At 57.7% G+C, this 19973-nt stretch overlaps 7 protein-coding genes across 7 annotated transcripts; 3 read left to right on the plus strand and 4 right to left on the minus strand.

Annotated features, from left to right (window-relative positions):
- Positions 1-879: 879 nt before the first annotated feature.
- QBC33DRAFT_563293 (uncharacterized protein) lies at positions 880-3225 on the plus strand (the record flags this gene model as incomplete). Its single annotated transcript, XM_060430265.1, has 2 exons — positions 880-958; positions 1022-3225. The coding sequence occupies 2 exons, from the start codon at positions 880-882 to the stop codon at positions 3223-3225; spliced, it is 2283 nt and encodes a 760-aa protein (XP_060279095.1).
- Positions 3226-3650: 425 nt separating this feature from the next.
- Positions 3651-5956, minus strand: QBC33DRAFT_599405 (uncharacterized protein). The gene has a single exon (XM_060432028.1). The coding sequence runs from the start codon at positions 5551-5553 to the stop codon at positions 4075-4077; it is 1479 nt and encodes a 492-aa protein (XP_060279096.1). The 5' UTR covers positions 5554-5956; the 3' UTR covers positions 3651-4074.
- On the minus strand, positions 5854-7854 carry QBC33DRAFT_599415 (putative apoptosis-inducing factor 2; the record flags this gene model as incomplete). Its single annotated transcript, XM_060432029.1, has 2 exons — positions 5854-7562; positions 7638-7854. The coding sequence occupies 2 exons, from the start codon at positions 7852-7854 to the stop codon at positions 6139-6141; spliced, it is 1641 nt and encodes a 546-aa protein (XP_060279097.1). The 3' UTR covers positions 5854-6138.
- Positions 7855-10105: 2251 nt separating this feature from the next.
- Positions 10106-11969, plus strand: QBC33DRAFT_599421 (S-adenosyl-L-methionine-dependent methyltransferase). Its single transcript, XM_060432030.1, has 3 exons — positions 10106-10771; positions 10837-10960; positions 11056-11969. The coding sequence occupies exons 1-3, from the start codon at positions 10402-10404 to the stop codon at positions 11843-11845; spliced, it is 1284 nt and encodes a 427-aa protein (XP_060279098.1). The 5' UTR covers positions 10106-10401; the 3' UTR covers positions 11846-11969.
- Positions 11970-12441: 472 nt separating this feature from the next.
- Positions 12442-14545, minus strand: QBC33DRAFT_599425 (proline iminopeptidase). The gene has a single exon (XM_060432031.1). The coding sequence runs from the start codon at positions 14296-14298 to the stop codon at positions 12832-12834; it is 1467 nt and encodes a 488-aa protein (XP_060279099.1). The 5' UTR covers positions 14299-14545; the 3' UTR covers positions 12442-12831.
- Positions 14546-15488: 943 nt separating this feature from the next.
- QBC33DRAFT_550881 (NifU-like N terminal domain-containing protein) lies at positions 15489-16665 on the minus strand. Its single transcript, XM_060429122.1, has 2 exons — positions 16051-16665; positions 15489-15983 (listed from the first exon to the last, which is right to left on the minus strand). Exons 1-2 carry the CDS (start codon positions 16478-16480, stop codon positions 15841-15843), a joined length of 573 nt encoding a protein of 190 aa, XP_060279100.1. The 5' UTR covers positions 16481-16665; the 3' UTR covers positions 15489-15840.
- Positions 16666-17270: 605 nt separating this feature from the next.
- On the plus strand, positions 17271-19889 carry QBC33DRAFT_563299 (putative ubiquitin carboxyl-terminal hydrolase; the record flags this gene model as incomplete). Its single annotated transcript, XM_060430266.1, has 4 exons — positions 17271-17298; positions 17362-17429; positions 17539-19679; positions 19739-19889. The coding sequence occupies 4 exons, from the start codon at positions 17271-17273 to the stop codon at positions 19887-19889; spliced, it is 2388 nt and encodes a 795-aa protein (XP_060279101.1).
- Positions 19890-19973: the final 84 nt, after the last annotated feature.

Below are 19973 nucleotides of genomic sequence, written 5' to 3' on the forward strand. Positions count from 1 at the left end.
GTAACTAGTCTTAGGCTATTTCCTAATAAACGGTTATCCCCAGATGTTTTCGTGCAATAAATATGAACTGATTTCTTCCCTCACCCCTGATTGCTTACCCCGTACGTAACCATAGGTACTTGCCCGTCCGCCGACCGTTGACCCCTTCCAATGAGCGGGCATGGGATTTGATCAACCTGGCCGAATTCAGTTGTCTCCGACGAGGGCGGAATGCGTTCCATCAGAGCAGCTGGCGTAATGCATGAAGATACGAATGGACAATTCACAGGCAACACATGCAAATCCAGGATTGAGATAGCCCAGGAGAAGCTCGGAACCACTCTCGTCCAATACCTCGACGCCCTCATCCTCGCACTTAACCCCTTTGCAGGACACTGTAGGACCAAGAGGCAGACTCTACAACTACGAATCGGCAACGAGTAAGCAACCCTCAAGCGACAGGATTGTCTCCAATCGCTAGTAGCGTTGCTTGTCGGCTCGAATCAAGGAGGGTTTCCAACGCCATTATCATTCTTAACCGCGGCGACGGCTTCGATGATCCAAAACCACGTCAGTAAGTACCTACTTAACCAGATGCTTACACTAAGAGGTCCATCTGGTAATGACCAGTTGCTTCCGAAAACAAATTTGTTAGGCGTGAACTTTGTGCGGAATCGACCGAGGTCGGGGTCCGAAACGGACGAAATATTTCGACGCTGACGAATCAGACCAAGCCATTGATTGCTCTTACCTTGCAATTGAGCACCACATGTTCGCCTTTTCCCTTTACGCAACAATACATGGGGTTTCCAGGGAAATCTCGCTCCCTGAACTGTGGAGAGAGAGAGGCTCGCCTTTTTCGTAGCAATTGGTGTTCATATCCTTTCGTGTTGCCCCACCATGTCGGCCAAGTCTCCAAGAACAGCAGCCGACTCCCAGAGAAGGAAGGTCCGGAAGGGGACACATAGCTGCTGGGAATGTGTGTGCTGCACCTGCTCTCGGACCAAGAATATTCAGAGCTCGGTGTGCTGACGCTAAGTAGGCCGGCGCCGCAAGATCCGATGCCAGTTTGCCTCGGAGGATGACGCGAACGCGAACGCGAACGCCAGCTGCATCCCATGTCGGGCCCGAGGCTCCGCGTGCCGGAGTCAGGAATTCGTCGATGCGTCACACGCGGAGCCGGCCCCGGACCGCCGCCTGGCTCAACGCCTGGCTCGGCTGGAAGAGCTGATGGAGAAGCTCGTCGAGAGCATGGTGCCCGATGCGAGCGTGACTACTGACCTAGACATGGCTTCGGGGGTCTCGGCATCTCCTTCCATATCCGCTCCGGGTGCCGTACGCCAGCCGGTCAATGTTCCCAACGGCTCGCTTTCCCCTGCTATTCCTGCCGGGCTACTTGCTGGCGTGCACAGCCGAGGATCGGCGTCGCAGTCGTCTCCAGCCATGCTCACCCCGGAGTCGGCACAGGCGGCAAACATGGAATCTGAGAGAGTTCCAGCCCAGGGATACGAACGGGTGTGTAGAATTTTGCAAGGCCTGTTTCCCGACCAACAAGACATGAACACCATCGTCCGGGAAAGCCCCGGAGTCCTCTTCGTGACGAGCCTGTTCTACAGTAACAAAGATATCACGGAGGGCAACTCCGAACCGCTCAGCCATCTTACTCTTATTCCTCCAGTATCGAGCCACCCGACGGTCCTGGCGAGGCGCCTTCTGCAGGTTTCAATCTGCATGCAGCAATTACCGCCGGCGTTTGACAAGGAAAACCTCGTCATGAAGTCTACCATCGCGCAGACCATGGCCAATATCGTGTCGACCGTCATAGATCTCGTGACATCCAACGATGAGGTTATCGGTACCGCCGAAGGTCTCGAGTGCCTCATCCTCCAGGGCGTCTGGCAGGCAAATGCCGGAAACCTACGAAAAGCCTGGCTCAGCTACCGCCGAGCATTGAGCCTAGGACAGCTCATGGGGATCGATCGAGCAGGCTCGCATGCTCTCAAATCAGCAGATCCTAGGTCCAACTCGAAGCTACAGCCATCACCTGAGAGCTTGTGGTACCGGATCATCTTCTGCGATCGCTACTTCTCGCTAGTTCTGGGTCTCCCCATTGGCGCTCAAGATAATAGCTTCGCCTCAGACGAAGCGACTGCACGAGACACGCCAGCCGAGAAGTTGGAAAAGTTCCATACCGTTATTGCAGGCAGGATCATTGATCGCAACTCGAACAAGACCCCTCAAGCATACGCAACAACCCAGATCATAGACTGCGACCTCGAGGCAGCTGCCCAGAACATGGCTCGGCAGTGGTGGGCGGAGCCCCTGCTGAACCCCTTCGCAACGCCCGCGCAAATAGCGCAATCAACCTGCCATCTGAACCTTCAGATTCACCATTTCAGTCTCCTGGTCCTGCTCCATCTGCCCTACCTACTGCGCGACCCATCCGAGAGTCGGTACGATTATAGCAAGGCGACATGCGTACGATCCAGCCGTGAGGTGCTCAAGCGATTCATCAGCTTCCGGTCGCTAATCAGCTCTGCTTTTGCCTGTCGCCACATCGACTACGCGGCCCTGATGGCGGCCATGACGCTGCTGCTGAGCTACCTGAGCCCGAAACCGGGCACGTCGGCCAACCCGCAGCCCCTCGCGACCTGTGGCCAGCGCGAAGAGGACAGGAAACTGGTGGAGGTGGTTCGCGAGAGGATGGAACATGTCGCCATCGTCAACCACGACAGGCTCTCGCGCGAATCCGCAGACATGGTCGGCCAGCTCATGGTCATCCTCGAAGCGCAGAGCGCCGGCCACGGCCACAGCGTGTCCGAGTGCGGCAGCGCGGCACTGGAGCGCCTGCACCTCGCCATCCCGTACCTCGGCACCATCAGCATCCACCCCAACTCGTCTGCCAAGGCGGCGGCGGCGCCGTTCGCGGAGGGTCTCACGGTCGGAGATGCAGCCCACATGCTGTGTGCCAATTCTAGTGCCAATGGCCTGCAGCACGCCCCGGACGCCCCCCTTAAGCCTCTCGCGACCGGGGGCATCGAGCAGGCTATGGACTTCAACACAACGATAGAGGAACCGCAATTCTCGCCGGGCGATTACGTGGCGAACGGTATGTACATGGAGTTCGAGCCGCAGGACGAGAATCTCCTCTTCCCGGACCTGATGGCGGAGGGCGACGACTGGGCATTCCAGGGCGTGGACACGACGTACTGGTCGCTGCTCAACGGCGGTATGGGATCTGGGTGAATGAACCGAGTGGTTGTTTGCTAGGTACATTTGGACTAGATGCCATGCAAGGCCTGCATGGCTGTGATATCCCCTTTGGGGAGGCGGTGCGTCCCGGTTAATATGACCGTTGGGCTCGAGATGGGGTTTTAATGAGGAATGAGGAAATGTCTCGCGATCCCTGAGCCGCTGCTCAGGGTCAACTTCTTCTCAACAGTTGTAGCCGAGGCTCTCAGATGGTCCGGATATTAGAGATATCATGCGAACATCCCGAGCATACAGCGATGGGCCGGAGCTCGGTGGATGGGACTGGCAAGGCTAAGCTAAGCCTAATATCGACTGCATCAGAGTTGCGGAAACCCTGATATATACGCCAGAATCCACGTTAGCAAGAGTGGAGAGAGCGGTGGGACAGGATCTTTGGGAGGCGAGGTCGTCCTTTGCAAACCTTCTTTTCCTGCACCCCTTGCCGATGCTTGGTCAGAGCACGCCTCACGTATGCATCCTCCCATGTGACATTACTACCGGTAAGTGGCCTGGTAATTGTATGTAGGTGGAGCGGGTATAGTCACGATAAGCTTTAGGAGAAACGACGGGAGCGTTGAACTAAATGGAAGCTATCGACTGAAGCTTGTAGCCTGGCGAGTCTCCCTAATTCACCCCAAGACAGGCTACTCATGACATCCCCTCTGACACATTATTGTTATTCTCTCCTCTCTAAAACCCAGACATGTAGTTCCGTGATCCCCATTCCAGCCAACCGGCCTTTGAACGCCAAGCAACAGTTAGCAAAGAGGAACATCGTCCTCCCTCAGGCCCGGCCATGAAGCATGAGACAACAGCAGCAACAAAGAGAAACCCGCGCGCCCATCAACCGGAAAACCCCTGCCGGGACGGCCGCCCGGCAAGATGGGCTCGCCACCAGGCCATCTGCATCCCACACCCAGGCGACGAGTAGAACTCGACGCCCGAGCGCCCCTTCTCCAGCTCGGTCAGCAGGACACTCCTCCACGTGTACATGACCTGGTCCATCGTGACGTTTCCTCCTCCGCCGGCGTCGTCGCCGTCGTCGTCGTCGTCGCCCGTCGCCGCGGAGGCCAGGCACAGGCCCAGGTCGACGAGCCGGGCCGCGTCCCAGATGCCGACGCCGAGGTGGCGGAACACGCGGAAGTCGGAGATGCCCAGCCTGCGCAGCGGGGACGGGGGGTTGGCGCCCGTGGCGAGGAAGGACAGGTACATGGCCAGGCCGCGGTTGACGGCGTAGGCCTCGCCGGCTTCGGCCTCGCCGGCTTCGGCTTCGTCTTCGGCGATGGCTCGGTCGTCGTGGTCGTGGTCGTGTTCGAGGTCGTCGTAGTCGTCGTAGTAGTCGTGGTCGTGCTCGTAGTCGTAGTAGTTGCCGAGGATGCGACTAGCGCCTGCGCCGGCGGCCGGCCGGCCGAGCATCAGCAGCGGCGAGGCGCCGCCCAGGAGGTCGCGCAGGCAGCCGTAGACGCAGGCCAGCTCCTGACGCTCGAAGGCGGGCATGCCGCGCCAGACGGGCGGGAGGAGGAGGCGCTGGTACTCGTAGTCTGGGTTGAGGGAGTCGGCGGCGGCGGAGCCCCAGGAGCCCCAGCGGAAGGCGTCCGCTGGGTTGTTGTTGCTGTTGTTGGTGGAGGGGTCGGAACCCGGGGTTCGGGGCGTGGAGGTCGAGCCGGAGCCGGAGCCTGAGCCCGAGCCCCAGGCTAGCTCCTTCATGGCGATGCGGGCGGGCGGCATGGCGAAAACGGTGGCGAGGCGCCAGAGGGCGCGGCGGACGCGGAGGCGCTCGGACGGGGAGACGGCGCGGGGCCGGGCTATGAGGGGCACGCCGGCGGGGAACTGCAGGTGCGGGGATTCGGCCCGGTAGCGGAAGGACGGGTCGCGGAGGCGGTAGGGGGTGGCGAGGTGGGCGTCGCGGAGCAGGCGGGCGAGGACGGCGCGCTCGAGGCCGGACACGCGGGCGGCCCAGGCGAGGACGCGGCGCGGCGACGAGGTCGTGTCCAGGAGGTCGGCCAGCACGCGGTCGCCGACCCGGCCGGCGACGAATTGCTGCTCGTACGCGTCGGCGGAGAAGGGGAGGCGGTCGGGGCTGGCGGTGCGGAGGACGGCGACGGAGCGGGCGAGCGGGCGGAGGACCGGCGGGAGTGTGCTGGTCACGAGGGACTCGGCTATGGCGCCGCCGTGGTGGGCGAAGGCGCGGGCCGCCGCGGGGGAGGCGTGGATCAGGTTGTGGGCACATTGGAGGGTGGGGCAGAACTCGAAGACCATGACGAGTATCTCGGGTGGGAGCTTGCTGAGCACATCCCGATCCTGCTCCCGCTCCCACTCCATGTTGGGCGGTGGTGATAATTACAAGCAATCAATTGAGCGGTGATATTGGCGATGCCGATGGAGAAAGAAGCAATTGGATGGCGAAGAGCAAAGATCAAAGATTAAAAGGTTTCTTTCCCGACATTGGTTGAGGAGACGATTGCCAACGTCCGGAAGCAGAAATGGAAAATTCTGCACCGGGGAGAAAGCTGATTTGGGCAAAGGTGAATGGAAGGGAAGTGAAAGTGATGGGATTAAGATGCCAAAGGTGTCATCAAGCAAGTGGGATTTATTTGCACAGGGCATTCGACTCGGCGAGACAGATTGCTCATTGTCCCACTACGATTACTGACAAAGGTAGGAAGCAGGACTTCCACCAGTGGCATTGGTTCTCAAGGCGACTGAAAACATACGATGAAAAAAATGAAAAGACAATAATGGAAACTGGTCATCGAAATGGATCGTCAGGTAGGTAGGTACCTATGGAATGCTTCTAGGATGGTGAAAGAAGGTGGGAAGACGCAAGGGATGCTAGCTCCCAAACCCAGGCTTCCATCCCACTCACTGCCCAGCTCCCCAACTCTGGCTTCCTTCCCTTATCCCTCCTTATTCAGGGGGTCCTAAGCTCAGCAGGTCCAGTCCGTCCCGCAATGCCGTCTTGCCTGGCATCTTCCCGAACCTCATGAGCTGCGCGCTCAGGCTCATGTAAGGATCCATCCCCATGCTAGCCATCGCCACCACCGTCTCTCCGAGAGTGTAAAACGCCGCCCACTTGCCCTCGTCCGGGTTCCCCTGCATCACCACGTCGTCGAAGCCGCTAGTCGTGTTCCCGCAGTAGCGCAGCTGCGAGTGCAGAGCCGACCAGAACACGGGCGTGAAGAACTGCGGTTTCCTGTTCGGCTCCACGATGTGGTTGGCGACAGTGCGGCCCGCATTCTGGGCCACGTTCCAGTGCTCGATTCGGGTGAGTTTGCCGTTGCCGCCAGGCCCGTTGTAGGGATACGTGGCGATATCGCCGATGGCGTAGGCGTCCTTGATGCCAACCACAGAGAAGGCCTCATCCGTCTTGAGAGAGCCGTCCTGCTCCAGCTGGATGGCCTTGTTGTCCCGCAGGAACGACGTCGCCGGTGCCACGCCCACGCCGAGGATGACAATGTCCGCCTCGAGCTTGGTGCCGTCTTTGAGGTGCACCGAGCCCACCTTGCTGGGATCGGACGTCGACGGCTCTGCCTTCTCGACGCCGGCGTTCATGTAGAATTTGAGGCCCTTGCCCTCCATGCCCTTACGGAGGATGTTGCCGACCTTCTCGCCGAGGACGCGCTCCAGCGGCGCCTTTTCCATGCCGACAATTGTGACGTCGTTGTTGGCCGCAGTGGCGCCGCCCACTTCCATCCCGATGAACGACGAGCCGACGACCACGATCTTCTTGCCCTTCTCGCCAATGGCATCGACAATGTTCTTCGCGTCATTCACAGTGCGGAGGGTGAAGATGTTGCCCAGTACCTTGAATCCCTGCAGGGGCAACGCCCTGGGCGTCCCGCCGGTCGCCAGGACGAGCTTTGTGTACGGGAACTTGTCGCCCTTCTTCGTCGAGACGGTCTTGCCCTGGAAGTCCACCTCCGTCACCTCGTCGCCCACAATCTCAATGGCCGCCTCGTCGTAGAACGCCTTGTCCCGCCACTGCAGCTTGCTCACGTCGGTCAGCAGCGCCTTGCTCAGCTTGGTCCGGTCGATGGGCAGGTAGCCCTCGGAGGATATCAGGGTGATGCCGCCTTGGAAGCCCGCCTCGCGCAGGCCCTCGACGACGCCGCAAGCTCCGGACCCGCCGCCCACGACGACGACCTTCTCGGCCTTCGAGGCACCCGGGGCGGTCTTGTTCTTCTTCAGCGTCGGCTTGCGGCGGCCGCTCTTGATGGTCTCGGCCTCGCCGGTCAGGTACACGGCGCCGGCACGCTCAGTTACCTTGAAAACGGGGAGGGCGTCGAGGGCGGGGGCGTCTTCGACGTCGCCAGTCTTGGTGTTAAAGCATGCTGTCGGTGGGTGACCAGGTCAGCGACGTCCAATCCTGTTTCCCATGCCCCGGACGGGGGTATCCCAAAGCTTACCTCCGTGCCACGGGCAAGTCAACCGCCCGTTTGTCGACAAGACTCCATTAACCAGCGGCGCTCCGTAGTGGGTGCATTTCGGGCCAATGGCCTGGATCTGGCCTCCTGCGTTGACGAGGAGCACCTTCGAGTCCAGCCCTTCGACTTCGACCTCCTGCTTGTCTCCTGGCTTGAGGGACAGCGAGGTGAGATCTTTGATCTTGTATTCTTGGGCCATGGCTCGAGTGGCAGTCGAGAGGGGCCGTGGAAAGAGCGGGGTCTTTGGCAGTGGAAGTGCGAGAATGCGGGGTAACAGCTGCTGTTGCTGCTGCTGTTGCTGTCGTGGAACAAGATATCGTGACAAGGGCACCACTGGGCGGAGAAAGGCTGTCTTATTCATGGGCTTGTACCGGAGGGCGTCGTGGTCGAGGAAAGGAAAGAGGGGGGGAGAAGTATGCCGCACTGCCACACATACGTGATATACTTATTAATGCCGCCCAACTTGGAGGTGACATGGTAACCCGCAAAGCACCTTGTATCACGCAATGGCGTCCATGGCTGAACATGATGCAGCAGGGGTGGGTGGTAATCAGGGGCGCTGTGGTTGGTCAATGTCTTGCCAAGCATTTGCAACTATGACGCACTTGCTGCCGATCTTCCCCAGAATGAACCAGCAAAACCTCCAGCAACTGCTTCATGCGTTCATTAACGTTTCTTTTGAACTACAAATTTTACCTTTTGTTTCCTGTTGTGAAGCCCATTTCTAGTTCCTAAAACTAACTGGAGGAAAAGATGACTCACGTACTACCGCTGGCACCAAAAGATTCTAGCTCGAATCGCATGTGGCTTGACTGGAGTAATTACCACTCCATCACCCACCGACCACGCCATTGTTCCTTTGCTTCCTTAGATACTCAAGTTCAGGTTCAAGTTCTAGTCCAATTGCGACTACTGATTCAGGAAACGACCTCCCTAGCTGCTCTATCAAGGACGTTTTGTCGTCTCAGTTGATGTCGATACAGGCGATGGATACAAGGAGCTTGTCGATGACCATCGGCTACAACTTGTACTCGCTATTCTGAATACACGGCGGCAGCAAGGCCTGGTCCTGGAATCCTTCCCTGTCCCTGTGCCTGGGCAGTCACTTCCTACACTCCCCGCCCTAGATCAGTCAACATTGGAAAATCTGATGAAGACATACCATTACCAGGTTGGACAAAACAGGCACTCTGAACAGCATTCGCGAAGATTTCTATTTGGAGAAGGGTCGAGATTACGTCCTGGTTTCTTACGGAGGAAGCTCTACAGACCTCGAATTCGTGAGGCTTCTCTGCCTTGACCCCCCGCCCCTATATGTCATTGATGTCCTCAAGGCGGCCCAGTTCCCCCTTCAACTGCATTACCGATACTCTCTCGTGGAGCTCCTCTCCTCTCTTCGGATCCCTTGGGCTTCTCTACACACTGCCGGTAACGACGCCTACTACGGTTTGCGAGCACTTTGCATGCCGCCATCCTGATATAGATCTTTCTGTGGAGCTAACCGTGTGCTGCCTTGGACGCATCGCACGAGCTCCGAGGCCTTTAACTGCCGAGGAGCATAACCAGATTAGAGCTCAGAAACGACGAGCGAAGAGGGAGGAAGCCAAAACCAAACATGTCCGCGACGGCACCGGATTCGATGGAACGCAGGAACCCTCCGCATTCGCCGGCGCATCCCCCATTCACCGGATACGGCACCAGGAGGAACCCACGGTGCAGCCCACCCAGCCCGGGTGAGGACACCAGCTAATTCAAGGCAAAATGAGGGGAACGCGAGGGTATGCGGACGTGGCTTTAGAGGATAGTTGTGACATAATCGCCGGCAGGTCTTTGCAGGTGTAAAATCTACCTAAGCCAGCCTGTTACTCCCTTTTAACGCACTGATGGGATTGATTCTTCCAAATGTTCGATTAAAATTGACGGCACAGTACTTCCGTATGGATGTATCGCAAGGCTAGGCCTCGATCGGCCCCATTCCTTTCTCGACCAACTGCAAGGGAGGCGCCACATGTATGTCTTACCTACTCATGGTCCTGCCCATCCCTTGCGGCGTGGCTACCTACCTACCTGGCAAAGCATGGAACTGAACCAACATGCCACATGGCGTTTGGTGTGAAATACCTGGTCCCCACTTGCAGCCGGTCTAGACAGTAGACGGGTTCCAACACCCGGATTGGTCACTTGTGCAGCGTTGGTGGTGGACGAACAGGGGCAATATGGAATTTGAGGCTACACAAGCTGAGCTGAGCTGTGCTTGACTGGACACGGCACGGGGAGGGGTATGTGGTTGCTATTATTTATCTACGCATAGTACTATGTCCCATCCCTAAGCGACCCCCCATCTTCCGCTGTGTTATACCTTCGGTGACTTGACATTCATCGGCAATCCGAGCAGCGAGGCATGTTGAGAGCAAAGGGCAAGTGCGCCTCTGTGAGAAGCCAGTCTGCTAGCTTATGCTGCTGCCGATGGTGCTGCCGATGGTGGGTGGGTTCGTGGGTGTCTCCCCTCCTCTAGGTGACAAGCAAACAGCCTGTCGTGTTGGATGTGAGGACGTTGGAAGTTGTTCGAGGTCACCTGCTCTTCTGTGCACCACCAAATGCATCTCAGGAGAGTGTGGCTGAAGCAGACAAGGTTAAAGCCGGTGTGTCCCTCGTCTCCTGGGGCTCGCTGCCTTGCGACCGAGAGCTCAATCCGGAGTCTGAAAATACCCCAAGGGTCACCATATTAGCTCACGGAATCAAGATCATGCCTGCATCTCCTTTCCTCCAACGAGATGAGGGAGCCCCTGTCGACATCTCCATCGCTTCTTTGCCATGCGATGCCGGCAGTGTTCCCGGACTGCTCAACGACATCTCGTCGCTGGGAAGCAAGCGAGACCTCTCGGCCGACCGCAATGCTCGCCTTGACCTGCTTGAGAAAGCAAGGTATCTCGTCCGAGCTCTAGAGACTCCCCGAGAGACCATGCTCAAGCACGTCGGCGCGCAACCTCTCGCCTTCATCTGTATAGCTCTGGGCATCGACGTTGGCCTGTTCGATCTGATGGCGAAGAATGATGGGAGTGCAAAGACAGTGCAAGAGCTTGCTTCGCAGCTGGAGTTTGACCTTGACCCCCTGAGTATGCTCATTGGCTTTCCTCTCCTGCTCCTTGACTGCCGCGACTGAGCTGATGCATCAAAACAGGGCGCATCCTGAGGCACCTTGTTGCCATGGGATACATCATCCAGACGGACGTCGACGAGTTCAAGCCTAACAACTTCTCCAAGGCCCTGACGATTCCCCTTGTTAATGCCGGTTACCCGTTCTAGTAAGCCGCCATCACACTCTCCTTTTCCTCCTTCCTCCCCTCCCCCTTTTTTCCCACCTCCCGTGCAAGACCCCCACTAATCCTGGGAAACGCAGCCGATCCGTCTGCCTGGTCCCCATGCTCCGCCTCGACCAGTGGATGAAGAAGAACGACTACAAGGCCCCGTCCAGGCCCCGCGACAGCGCCTTCACCCTCGGCAACCAGACCGACATGACGCTGTTCGAGTACGTCGCCGCCAAGCCGCCCTTCGGCGCCATCTTCAACAACCACATGGGCGGCTACCGCCTCGGCCGCCCCAGCTGGGTAGACCCGGCCGTGTACCCCGCGCGCGCGAACCTGATCGACGGCTTCGTCCCCTCCTCCCCCTCGGCGGCGCTGCTCGTCGACGTGGGCGGCAGCGTGGGTCACGACCTGGAGCTCTTCCTGCGGGCCTTCCCCGACGCGCCGCCGGCTGGCCGCCTGGTGCTGCAGGACCGGCCGGCCGTCGTCGCGGCGATACCCGCCGACGGGCTGGACGGGCGGGTCGAGCGCATGGCGCACGACTTCTTCGCCGAGCAGCCGGTGCGCGGCGCGAGGGCGTATTACCTCCACTCGGTGCTGCACGACTGGCCTGATGACCGGTGCGTCGAGATCGTGGGTCGCATTGTGGAGGTCATGGAGCCGGGGTATAGTAGGCTTGTCGTTAATGAGCATGTCATCCCGCCTGTCGGGGCTAGCTGGGAGGCCACGTTTGCGGATATCTATATGATGGGACTGTTTGGGTCGAGGGAGCGTACGGAGGGGGACTGGCGCGAGTTGTTGGAGGGTCGGTGCGGGCTGAAGATTCGTGGGATATGGAACCCGGGGAATGGCGTTGAGGGGGTCATTGAGTGTGAGGTGGCTTGATTTGGGGAGAGGTTATATGTTTATAGCCTGTGTTTGTCCTTTTGGGGTGTGACTTATCGAGTGAAAGGGTTGCGAAGATGGTCGGGATGCATGTGGCATATGTTGCCCCTATTTGAGGATGCCGCGATGTATGCGTCACAGTAACTGCTCGCCGCCCCCCCCCCCCCGACTCAGTAAAAATAATTGAGCCAGTGGAAAAAATGTAGAAAAATGTAGAAAGATGTAAAGGGTAAGAAAAACATAGATCATGGGTGGAAATATAGCAAAAAGCTTGCCGATGAGCCGAGTCGAAGACAGGTCATCGGGCACGAAAAACCACTTTCGCAGTTGCGCAAGTGGTTTTTACTCCGTAAGAACACCCGTTACGCCAAATGTCCCGGTGAACAAGCGGAGTCATCACGAAGTGCCTATGGAAGCTTCTTTGGTATTGGGGTATATATAGGGTGGACCACAGTGAGGTTCTCCTTACATTCACTTCAGTCCTGGCGTCGGTGAATCACTTTGCGATTTGGTCGTCCAATTATCCGTTCCTGACCGTTCCGGGTCTTCGCTTACGTCAAGTTGTTTTACTGCCCCTTCCAATCGGGGGTTCCAAAAGATGATCAAGTCAACGGGGGGAAGGAAGAAGAAAGGGGAGAAGAAAAGAGAGAACGCTACAAGTCTCGAAACCCAACTGCCCCGAACCCTTCCACGCCTGCTCGTACCATAGCTCACAGAACAACACGAGACAACTACCAAGGCGACATTTTGAGCCACGGGCTACAGCAGTCAAGATACTCACAATTAACGATCGAGAGCAGTGTAAGCCATAACTCCGTGTATAATTCCATAACTCCGTGTATAGTTCATCCGATATCTCAACCAACTCGCCAACAAAAGGGATAGAAAGGGGTATATATCTTACGTATCCAAACTTCCGGTAAAGACTCACTTATGAGCAAAGAAATCACGAGGGAGAAAAGCGATAGCAAGCAGCGCCCGTCCTACTAACCCCGAGCGGGAAGGCCCTGGCTCATCCGGACAAGATACCCCAGGACGAGGTCGGTGTTGGTCCGGATGGCATCGTGCGCAAGGTCGGGAGACTCAAAGTACCTGAGCCCCCTAACCTTGGAGGCCGTCTGCTGACCCAGCCGGGCGCTGACGTACATGTCCTTGCTATACCCGACGGCGCAAACAGGCACGGTGTTAGCCGCCAGCCGAGCCTGGTCGTACAGAGCAGGCCAGTCGGTGCGGGCGGCCACAGCGCCGGCAACGTCCTTGAAGGCAACCAGCTCAGCGAACGTATCGAAGTGGAACGGGTAAATCATCTCTCCTGCGAAGAACATGTTCTTCTCATTACCAACCTGCGCCGCCGTCACGGGTCCCCCCCGCAGCCACCAGTACTCGGGACTACTCTGGAAGACGCCGCGGCCCATGCGCTGCGCCGCCCACCGAGACGCCACGCCCGGCCCGTCGCAGTAGATGGCCTCGTGTAGCGCCGCGTACAGCGGCCGCCCCGCGAGCCTGACGGCGGCGTCGAACCGCTCCAGGGTCCGCCGCGACAGCGCGCCCGCCGACGCCGCCTCGGCGGCCATGGTGGCAACAAGCCTCTCGACGTCGTCGAGCCCCGTCGCGCCGCCGAGGGCGCGCCCGAGCAGCATGAGCCGCTGGACCGTCAGCGTGCCGCCGCTCGGGAGGCGGATGCGGTTGTTGCCCGTGGTCAGGATGTGCAGCGCCACCTGGCGGACGCGGGGCCCGTTGCGGGCGTCCCGCGCGAAGAAGGCCCTGTTCTGGGCGCGCACTTGGCGGTATGTCTCGGCGTACACCTCGTCCGGGGTGTGGCCGACAGGGGCGAGGCCGCCTGTTAGGAAGACCTCCTTGAGGCCGCCCGGGCAGAGGGAGAGGTACGTGAGGGCGATCCAGCCGCCGTATGACTGGCCCATGATACTCCAGGGTCGGTTGTGGTCGTTCCAGAGCTTGGCGGATAGGCACTTGCGGGCCGCCTCGAGGTCTCTTACCGTGTTGTCCTGGCGGAACTGCATGAGGTATTCGGCCTGCTCCCGGACGTCTCCGAGCCTGGCGAGGGTGCTGGCCGTGATGGGGTCGCTGCGCCCGGTACCACGGTAGTCAAGGTAGAGGACCTGGAACTTTGTGTTTTGCAGGAAGGTCCCCGTCAGCAGTGCCCGGTTCAGGGCGGGGATGCGAAAGGGGTCGTTGGCTGTGCCGGGGCCTCCACAGAGGAAGACGAAGATGGGACTTTTGTTGTCGAGGTACTTACCGTTATCTTGGCTCTCGCCGGGCGTGGCGAATGCGTGGACCATGGTGGCACCCAGGTTAATGTAGTCGCCTTCGGGTTGACGGTAATCCAGGGGGACTCGGAACGACATCTGGCTGGTGATTAGCTCGCCATTGGGCACCAACTTGCGGCTCAACAGTGTAGCTTCCTGGATGTTACCGTCCTTGGGATTGTGCATCTCGTCAGGGACTTGGATAGCTGTTTAAGGTGGAACAGGCGTCGTGCAGATCGTGATCTATATGGGTGTTCTTGGTGTTGATGCTCGAGCGTGTTGAGGTTGCGATTTCTCCATTTTGGATTCAGGGACTCGCGATAACGCATTATATAGACTTGAATCTTTGTAAGTAAAGCTGGTAACATGCTTCTTAGTATCTCACAACATCATTGAAGGCTCGGGACAACGTTATTGTTGGTAAATGTAGCACAAATTCCTTGAGCCGAGAGCCTTTGATGCCTTCTTTGCTCTTAGAACAACGTCTTTCACGACCCTGGCGTTGTTATTTGAGGACTAAATCTGCTAACAAGGGGATTGAATCTCGTCGGTTATGTAATATATATCACAAAGAGAGCAAGAAACTGTCACCGTGTCTGGAATCGGGAGTTATGTCTGGATTTGCAAGATTTGGAAGCCTTGACCTGGAGCCCAGGCTCTAAGGGGTGACGCGCATTATTAGTATACATACTCAATGATCTCATCCTTACATTTGCCGCGGGCATTCATTGTCGATACGTGGTTGTACCTAATTGAGGAAGAAATACGATTGGAATTGAAGATGTTGTTTTATCCGACGCCCCCTCAGACCAGACATGGGGCGAGAGATAGCTGGTGCCACACCGTCGGGCTTACGAGTGTGGCAGCTCACCCAAGATAGCGCTTTAACACTCATTTGGAGGCCCCGAGTTGCCCCTACTTTACAAGGGCCATGCCTCCGCCGGCGATATGCGGAGGTTGTTGACAACCTGTCGGCGATCCTTGGATACAGAGGTCACCGGCAGGTCGAGGAACAAAACACCACCGTATTCCTACTGCCCAGTTTCATGGCATTTCGTGACAAGTTTGCGCTTACTCACCGCTGTGTCTGTATTGTATAGGCATGAACCACTTGCCTCTTGTTCAGGGGCAGAGGGATGACTAGGGAGGGGCAGGTCCGGGGACGGCCGAGCAACATCCAGTATCCCCGATTTTTGGGGAGAATGCAGGTAATCCGCTCGGCTCCGAGACACGACCCCCTTTGTGTCAAACCTCAATCGTGTCCAATACCGGATTGGACATCGTTGGAGTCTTTGGCTCTGCCCGGATGTTGTTGGTGCCCGTGGCTGTTCCAACTGCAGAAACCTCCCGTCACACCCAACACAACCAACACCGTGCGGACCAAGTGGTGGCGACTTTCATTGTTTTTGTCTTGATTTTATCTTTGCTATGCACTTTACATGGGGGAATTTACCCCCGGGGCTTTTGGCTCCAACAGACCAAAAGGAGAAGAAGCAGTTAGCTCCCCAGACCTGAACTCCAACCAGAGAGAAGTCCCCTTGATGAGATACTCGTTTGCCCGATCCTTCCGAAGTCGATTGCCAAATGGCGGCCTGTGAATTCCCAAGGATGAGTCCCCAAGGACCCGCTTGCATCATCTTCCTCGCCTATCACGCACTGTCTCCAAGACTTCGCCTTCCTTCACGCCTCTTCTCGGCAACCAATCTGATATTCCTCGGCCCTCAAGCATTACGCCGCCGCAGCAGGAGCTGCCGCCGAGTCAATCTTGATCTCGGTACCGCCGAGATTCGTAGACTTCGCATTCGGGTTCTTGGTGTAGTAGTTGGAGATGGCCGACTTGATGGCATCCTCGGCAAGCATGGAGCAGTGGACTGATAAACCGTTAGACCATAACGGAACAGAACATATATCAAAATGTAGAAGTCGAAATTCACTCACGTTTGATGGGAGGCAGGCAGAGTTCCTGTGCAATCTGTGTGTTCTTCACCTTGCTCGCCTGGTCCAGCGTCATGCCCCGCACCAGTTCGGTCAGGTAACTAGAGCTCGCAATAGCCGACCCGCACCCGAAAGTCTTGAACTTGACGTCGGCGATGGTATTTGTGTCGGGGTCCACGCGGATCTGGAGTTTCATGACGTCGCCGCAGGCCGGAGCACCCACCAGCCCGGTACCCACGTCGAGGTCCTTCTTGTCCATCGACCCGACATTCCGCGGCCGGGCGTAGTGGTCAATCACCTTCTCGTGATACTGGCGGGTTGCACCGATGGAAGCGGCCGGTGCGAGCACACGGGGAGTTGTTGTGAGAGTGGACGGGCGGAGAGGCGTTGACAGTGCCCGTCGGGAGAGCGTGCGGATGGTTCTGGACAGCATCGTGACGGTTGTGGGAGATAATGTTTGATAATTTGATGATATCGCGATACACGAAAGCTGGTCAAGGTTTTCGCGAAAGAGTGTTGAGGGAAAGATTCGAATGCTTTCAATTCCGAGTCACGATGGCAAAATAAGTAGTGGGAAGCCCGAAGAAAGCTTGGGGTCAAGAAGTGCGGGTCCTCTTTTCACAGAAATGGCGAATGGGGGAGAAGCGATCTCGGGGCTCGGCTGTCAGTCCAATCCGAGTGGCTAAATCGACCGAAATCGCCAAGGATGAAATCATAGCGACGTCGCTGGTTTCGGGCGAGTCTCCACAAAGTCGCGGAGATAAGGCGAGAGCGGATCTGATAAGAGATGGTGACTGCCTGAGGACCCCATACTTACGTAACAATGGGTTCTCGGCACGATATATACTCCGTGGTCCGTGTCTGGACCTAGGTATGGCGGGGCTTTTGTTTACCTACCTACCTATTAGGAATGACGTATTCGTACAGTGTATATCCATAGAAGTGGAGCTTATCTTTGTAAAGTGAATTTCTTTTAGCATGCTTTACCATTGTTTCCTTGCAACCCCAGCGCATTCTGTTAGTGACCGATAACCTCCAAAGTCCACCGCGGGGTTGCAGCCTGGGTACCGTTGCCCCTCCAGCCTCGTTGGAGTGCCTTACCCCAGAGCTCAGCTTCACCCGAGACAGCTTGATCTCACATAGTTTTAATGCCCCGGTTTTCACACCAAGATTCGATACAATACAACATCGCCGACAATTTATTGGGAAGCTGGTCAACAACCATGGCCTGCACTCACGTTGAATCGCTGTGTAAGCTCCTCTTCCCGCCTCCCTCCGACTTTGAATATGGAGCTTAAACTGACGTTGCCCTAGCCCTCAGCCCTCCTACTCCGGCCCAGTCAGTTTACAGGGAGGACTGCACGCAATGTTTTGATTCGATTGTAAGTGCTCCCTATCTCTCTGGTGGCTGCTCGATGCCACCGCCCACCCGTCATTACTCTTCCGAACCAGCTCTGTGCTTATAATACCTTCTAACGGCACGTTTTTTAGGACGATGCTGCCGGTCTAGATGTCTGCCTCCAGTGCTTCAACGGCGGCTGTGCCGGCGACCGACACCATGCAAACCTTCACAACGTTCTCTTGGGCCACCCTCTTGCCCTTAACATCCGTCGGACCCGCAAAGTCGTCGTCCGTGATGAGCCCCCCGCCAAGATGTCGAAGCTTGCCATTGCGGCAGAGACCGAAACCGACCGCTACGACACTACCCTTGCTGTGAAGTGCCTTGAATGCGGGATCGATAACATGGACACGAGCAACCCGAAGCTCGCTGCCACGGTTGATGGCATCATGAAGGCGAACACATTCTCCCGGAAAGAGGAGGTTAAAGCCTGGGAGCAGGAGCTCACCAGTTGCGAGCACGTCCTGACACTTCAGCAAGGCCCTCCGCGGAAGATCGAGTCCCAAGACCTGGGCCACTGTTCCAGCTGCGATCTCAAGGAGAACTTGTGGCTGTGCTTGGAGTGCGGCAACTTGGGATGCGGACGAGCCCAGTTCGGTGGTGTTGGGGGCAACTCTCATGCGTTGTCGCACGCCACCGGGACGCACCACGGTGTTGCTGTGAAGCTGGGATCGATCACCCCCGAGGGCACGGCTGACGTCTACTGCTACACCTGCGACGACGAGCGAATCGACGAGGACCTCGCAACGCATCTGGCAAACTGGGGCATCATACTATCCGAGAGACAGAAGACGGAGAAGAGCTTAACAGAGATGCAGATTGAGCAGAACTTGCGGTGGGAGTTCTCGATGACGACCGAAGACGGAAAGGAGCTCAAGCCGGTCTTCGGACCCGGCCTCACGGGGCTCAAGAATCTGGGCAACAGCTGCTACCTCGCAAGTATGCTCCAGTGCCTGTTCGACATGCCATCCTTCCAGCGACGGTATTTCCAAATAAGCGAGGACCTTCCTACCGTCTCGGACCCTGCTCAGGATCTTGAGACCCAGCTCCGCAAGATGGCGGATGGTCTCCTGAGCGGGCGATATTCCAAACCGGACTCGGATGTCATCGCCTCTGAGCACACGGCCGAGGTCCCACACCAAAAAGGCCTCGCCCCTGCGATGCTCAAACATCTCATCGGCCGAGGCCACGCCGAGTTCTCTACTATGCGTCAGCAAGATGCTTTCGAGTTTTTCCAGCATCTTATGAAGCTTGTCACGCGATCGGTACACCCCGCTTCGACGGCAGACCCTACCCTTCCTTTCCGCTTCGTCCTAGAGCAGCGGCTCCAGTGCCTCAGCTGCAAGAAGGTCCGCTATAGCAGCACCGAGCAGGACAGCATCTTCATCGAAATCCCCCTGGAGAAGCTACCCGCCGAGGGCGACGAAGAGCCCAAGTACAAACCCGTAACGCTCAAGACGTGCCTCGACAACCTCACCTCGGAAGAGGTTGTCGAGCTGACCTGTGTGTCCTGCAGCAGCAAGGACGGCTTCACCAAGCGCACGCTCTTCAAGACCTTCCCAGAAGTCCTCGTCGTGAACGCCCATAAAATGGCCGTCGTCAACTGGGTCCCCGTCAAAGTTGACGTCCCGGTCATCGTAAGCGACGACGCATTCCTCATGGACGACTATCTCTCCAAGGGCCAGCAGCCTGACGAAGAGGCCCTGCCCGAGGACGAGGGCGCCGGCGCAGGTGGAGGGGCGCCGGCGTTTGTCCCCAACGCCGAGGCACTTGCGCAGCTGGAGGGCATGGGCTTCCCGAGGGTGCGCTGCGAGAAGGCGCTGCACGCCACGGGCAACAGCGACGCCAACACCGCGATGGAGTGGCTCTTTGGGCACATGGAAGACCCGGACATTGACACGCCGGTCGACCTCGGCGGCGGCGGTGGCGGTAGCGGAGGTGCGGCGGCTGCGGCGGCGGCGGCGGACCCGGAGAAGATCGAGATGCTAGGCGCGATGGGATTCGGGGCGCCGCAGGCAAAGAAGGCGCTGCGCGAGACGGGGGGCGACGTCGAGCGGGCGGTTGAATGGCTGTTCAGCCACCCCGACGACCAGGGGCTGTTCGGCGACGACGAGGGCCCTGCAGCGGCCGCCGAGAGCAAGGCGCCGGATGCCCTCGCGGGCAGTAGTGATCTGCCCGCTCCGTTCAAGCTGCAGTCGATTGTCTGCCACAAGGGGACGAGCATCCACGCTGGGTGAGTTTGCTGCTTCATGATGAATCTACTGATGGTGATGGCTGATGCGTTTTTCATAGACACTACGTTGCTTTCATTCGCAAGCAGCTTGCCAACGTCGACCAGCCATCGTGGGTCTTGTTCAACGACGAGAAAGTGGTCGAGGTCGTCGACGTGGAGGAGATGAAGAAGTTTGCTTACGTGTACTTCTTTAGAAGAGTACAGAAATAGATAGTGATCGCTGGGGGGAAGGGGAGAAGGGAGTTGGTGGCGTTGCGAATGGGCGGAGGAGATACCCATCCGATGGACTCTGCG

Source organism: Phialemonium atrogriseum (genome assembly GCF_030411735.1).
Source record: "Phialemonium atrogriseum strain 8032-3 unplaced genomic scaffold QBC33scaffold_36, whole genome shotgun sequence".
NCBI classification, from domain to species: domain Eukaryota; kingdom Fungi; phylum Ascomycota; class Sordariomycetes; order Cephalothecales; family Cephalothecaceae; genus Phialemonium; species Phialemonium atrogriseum.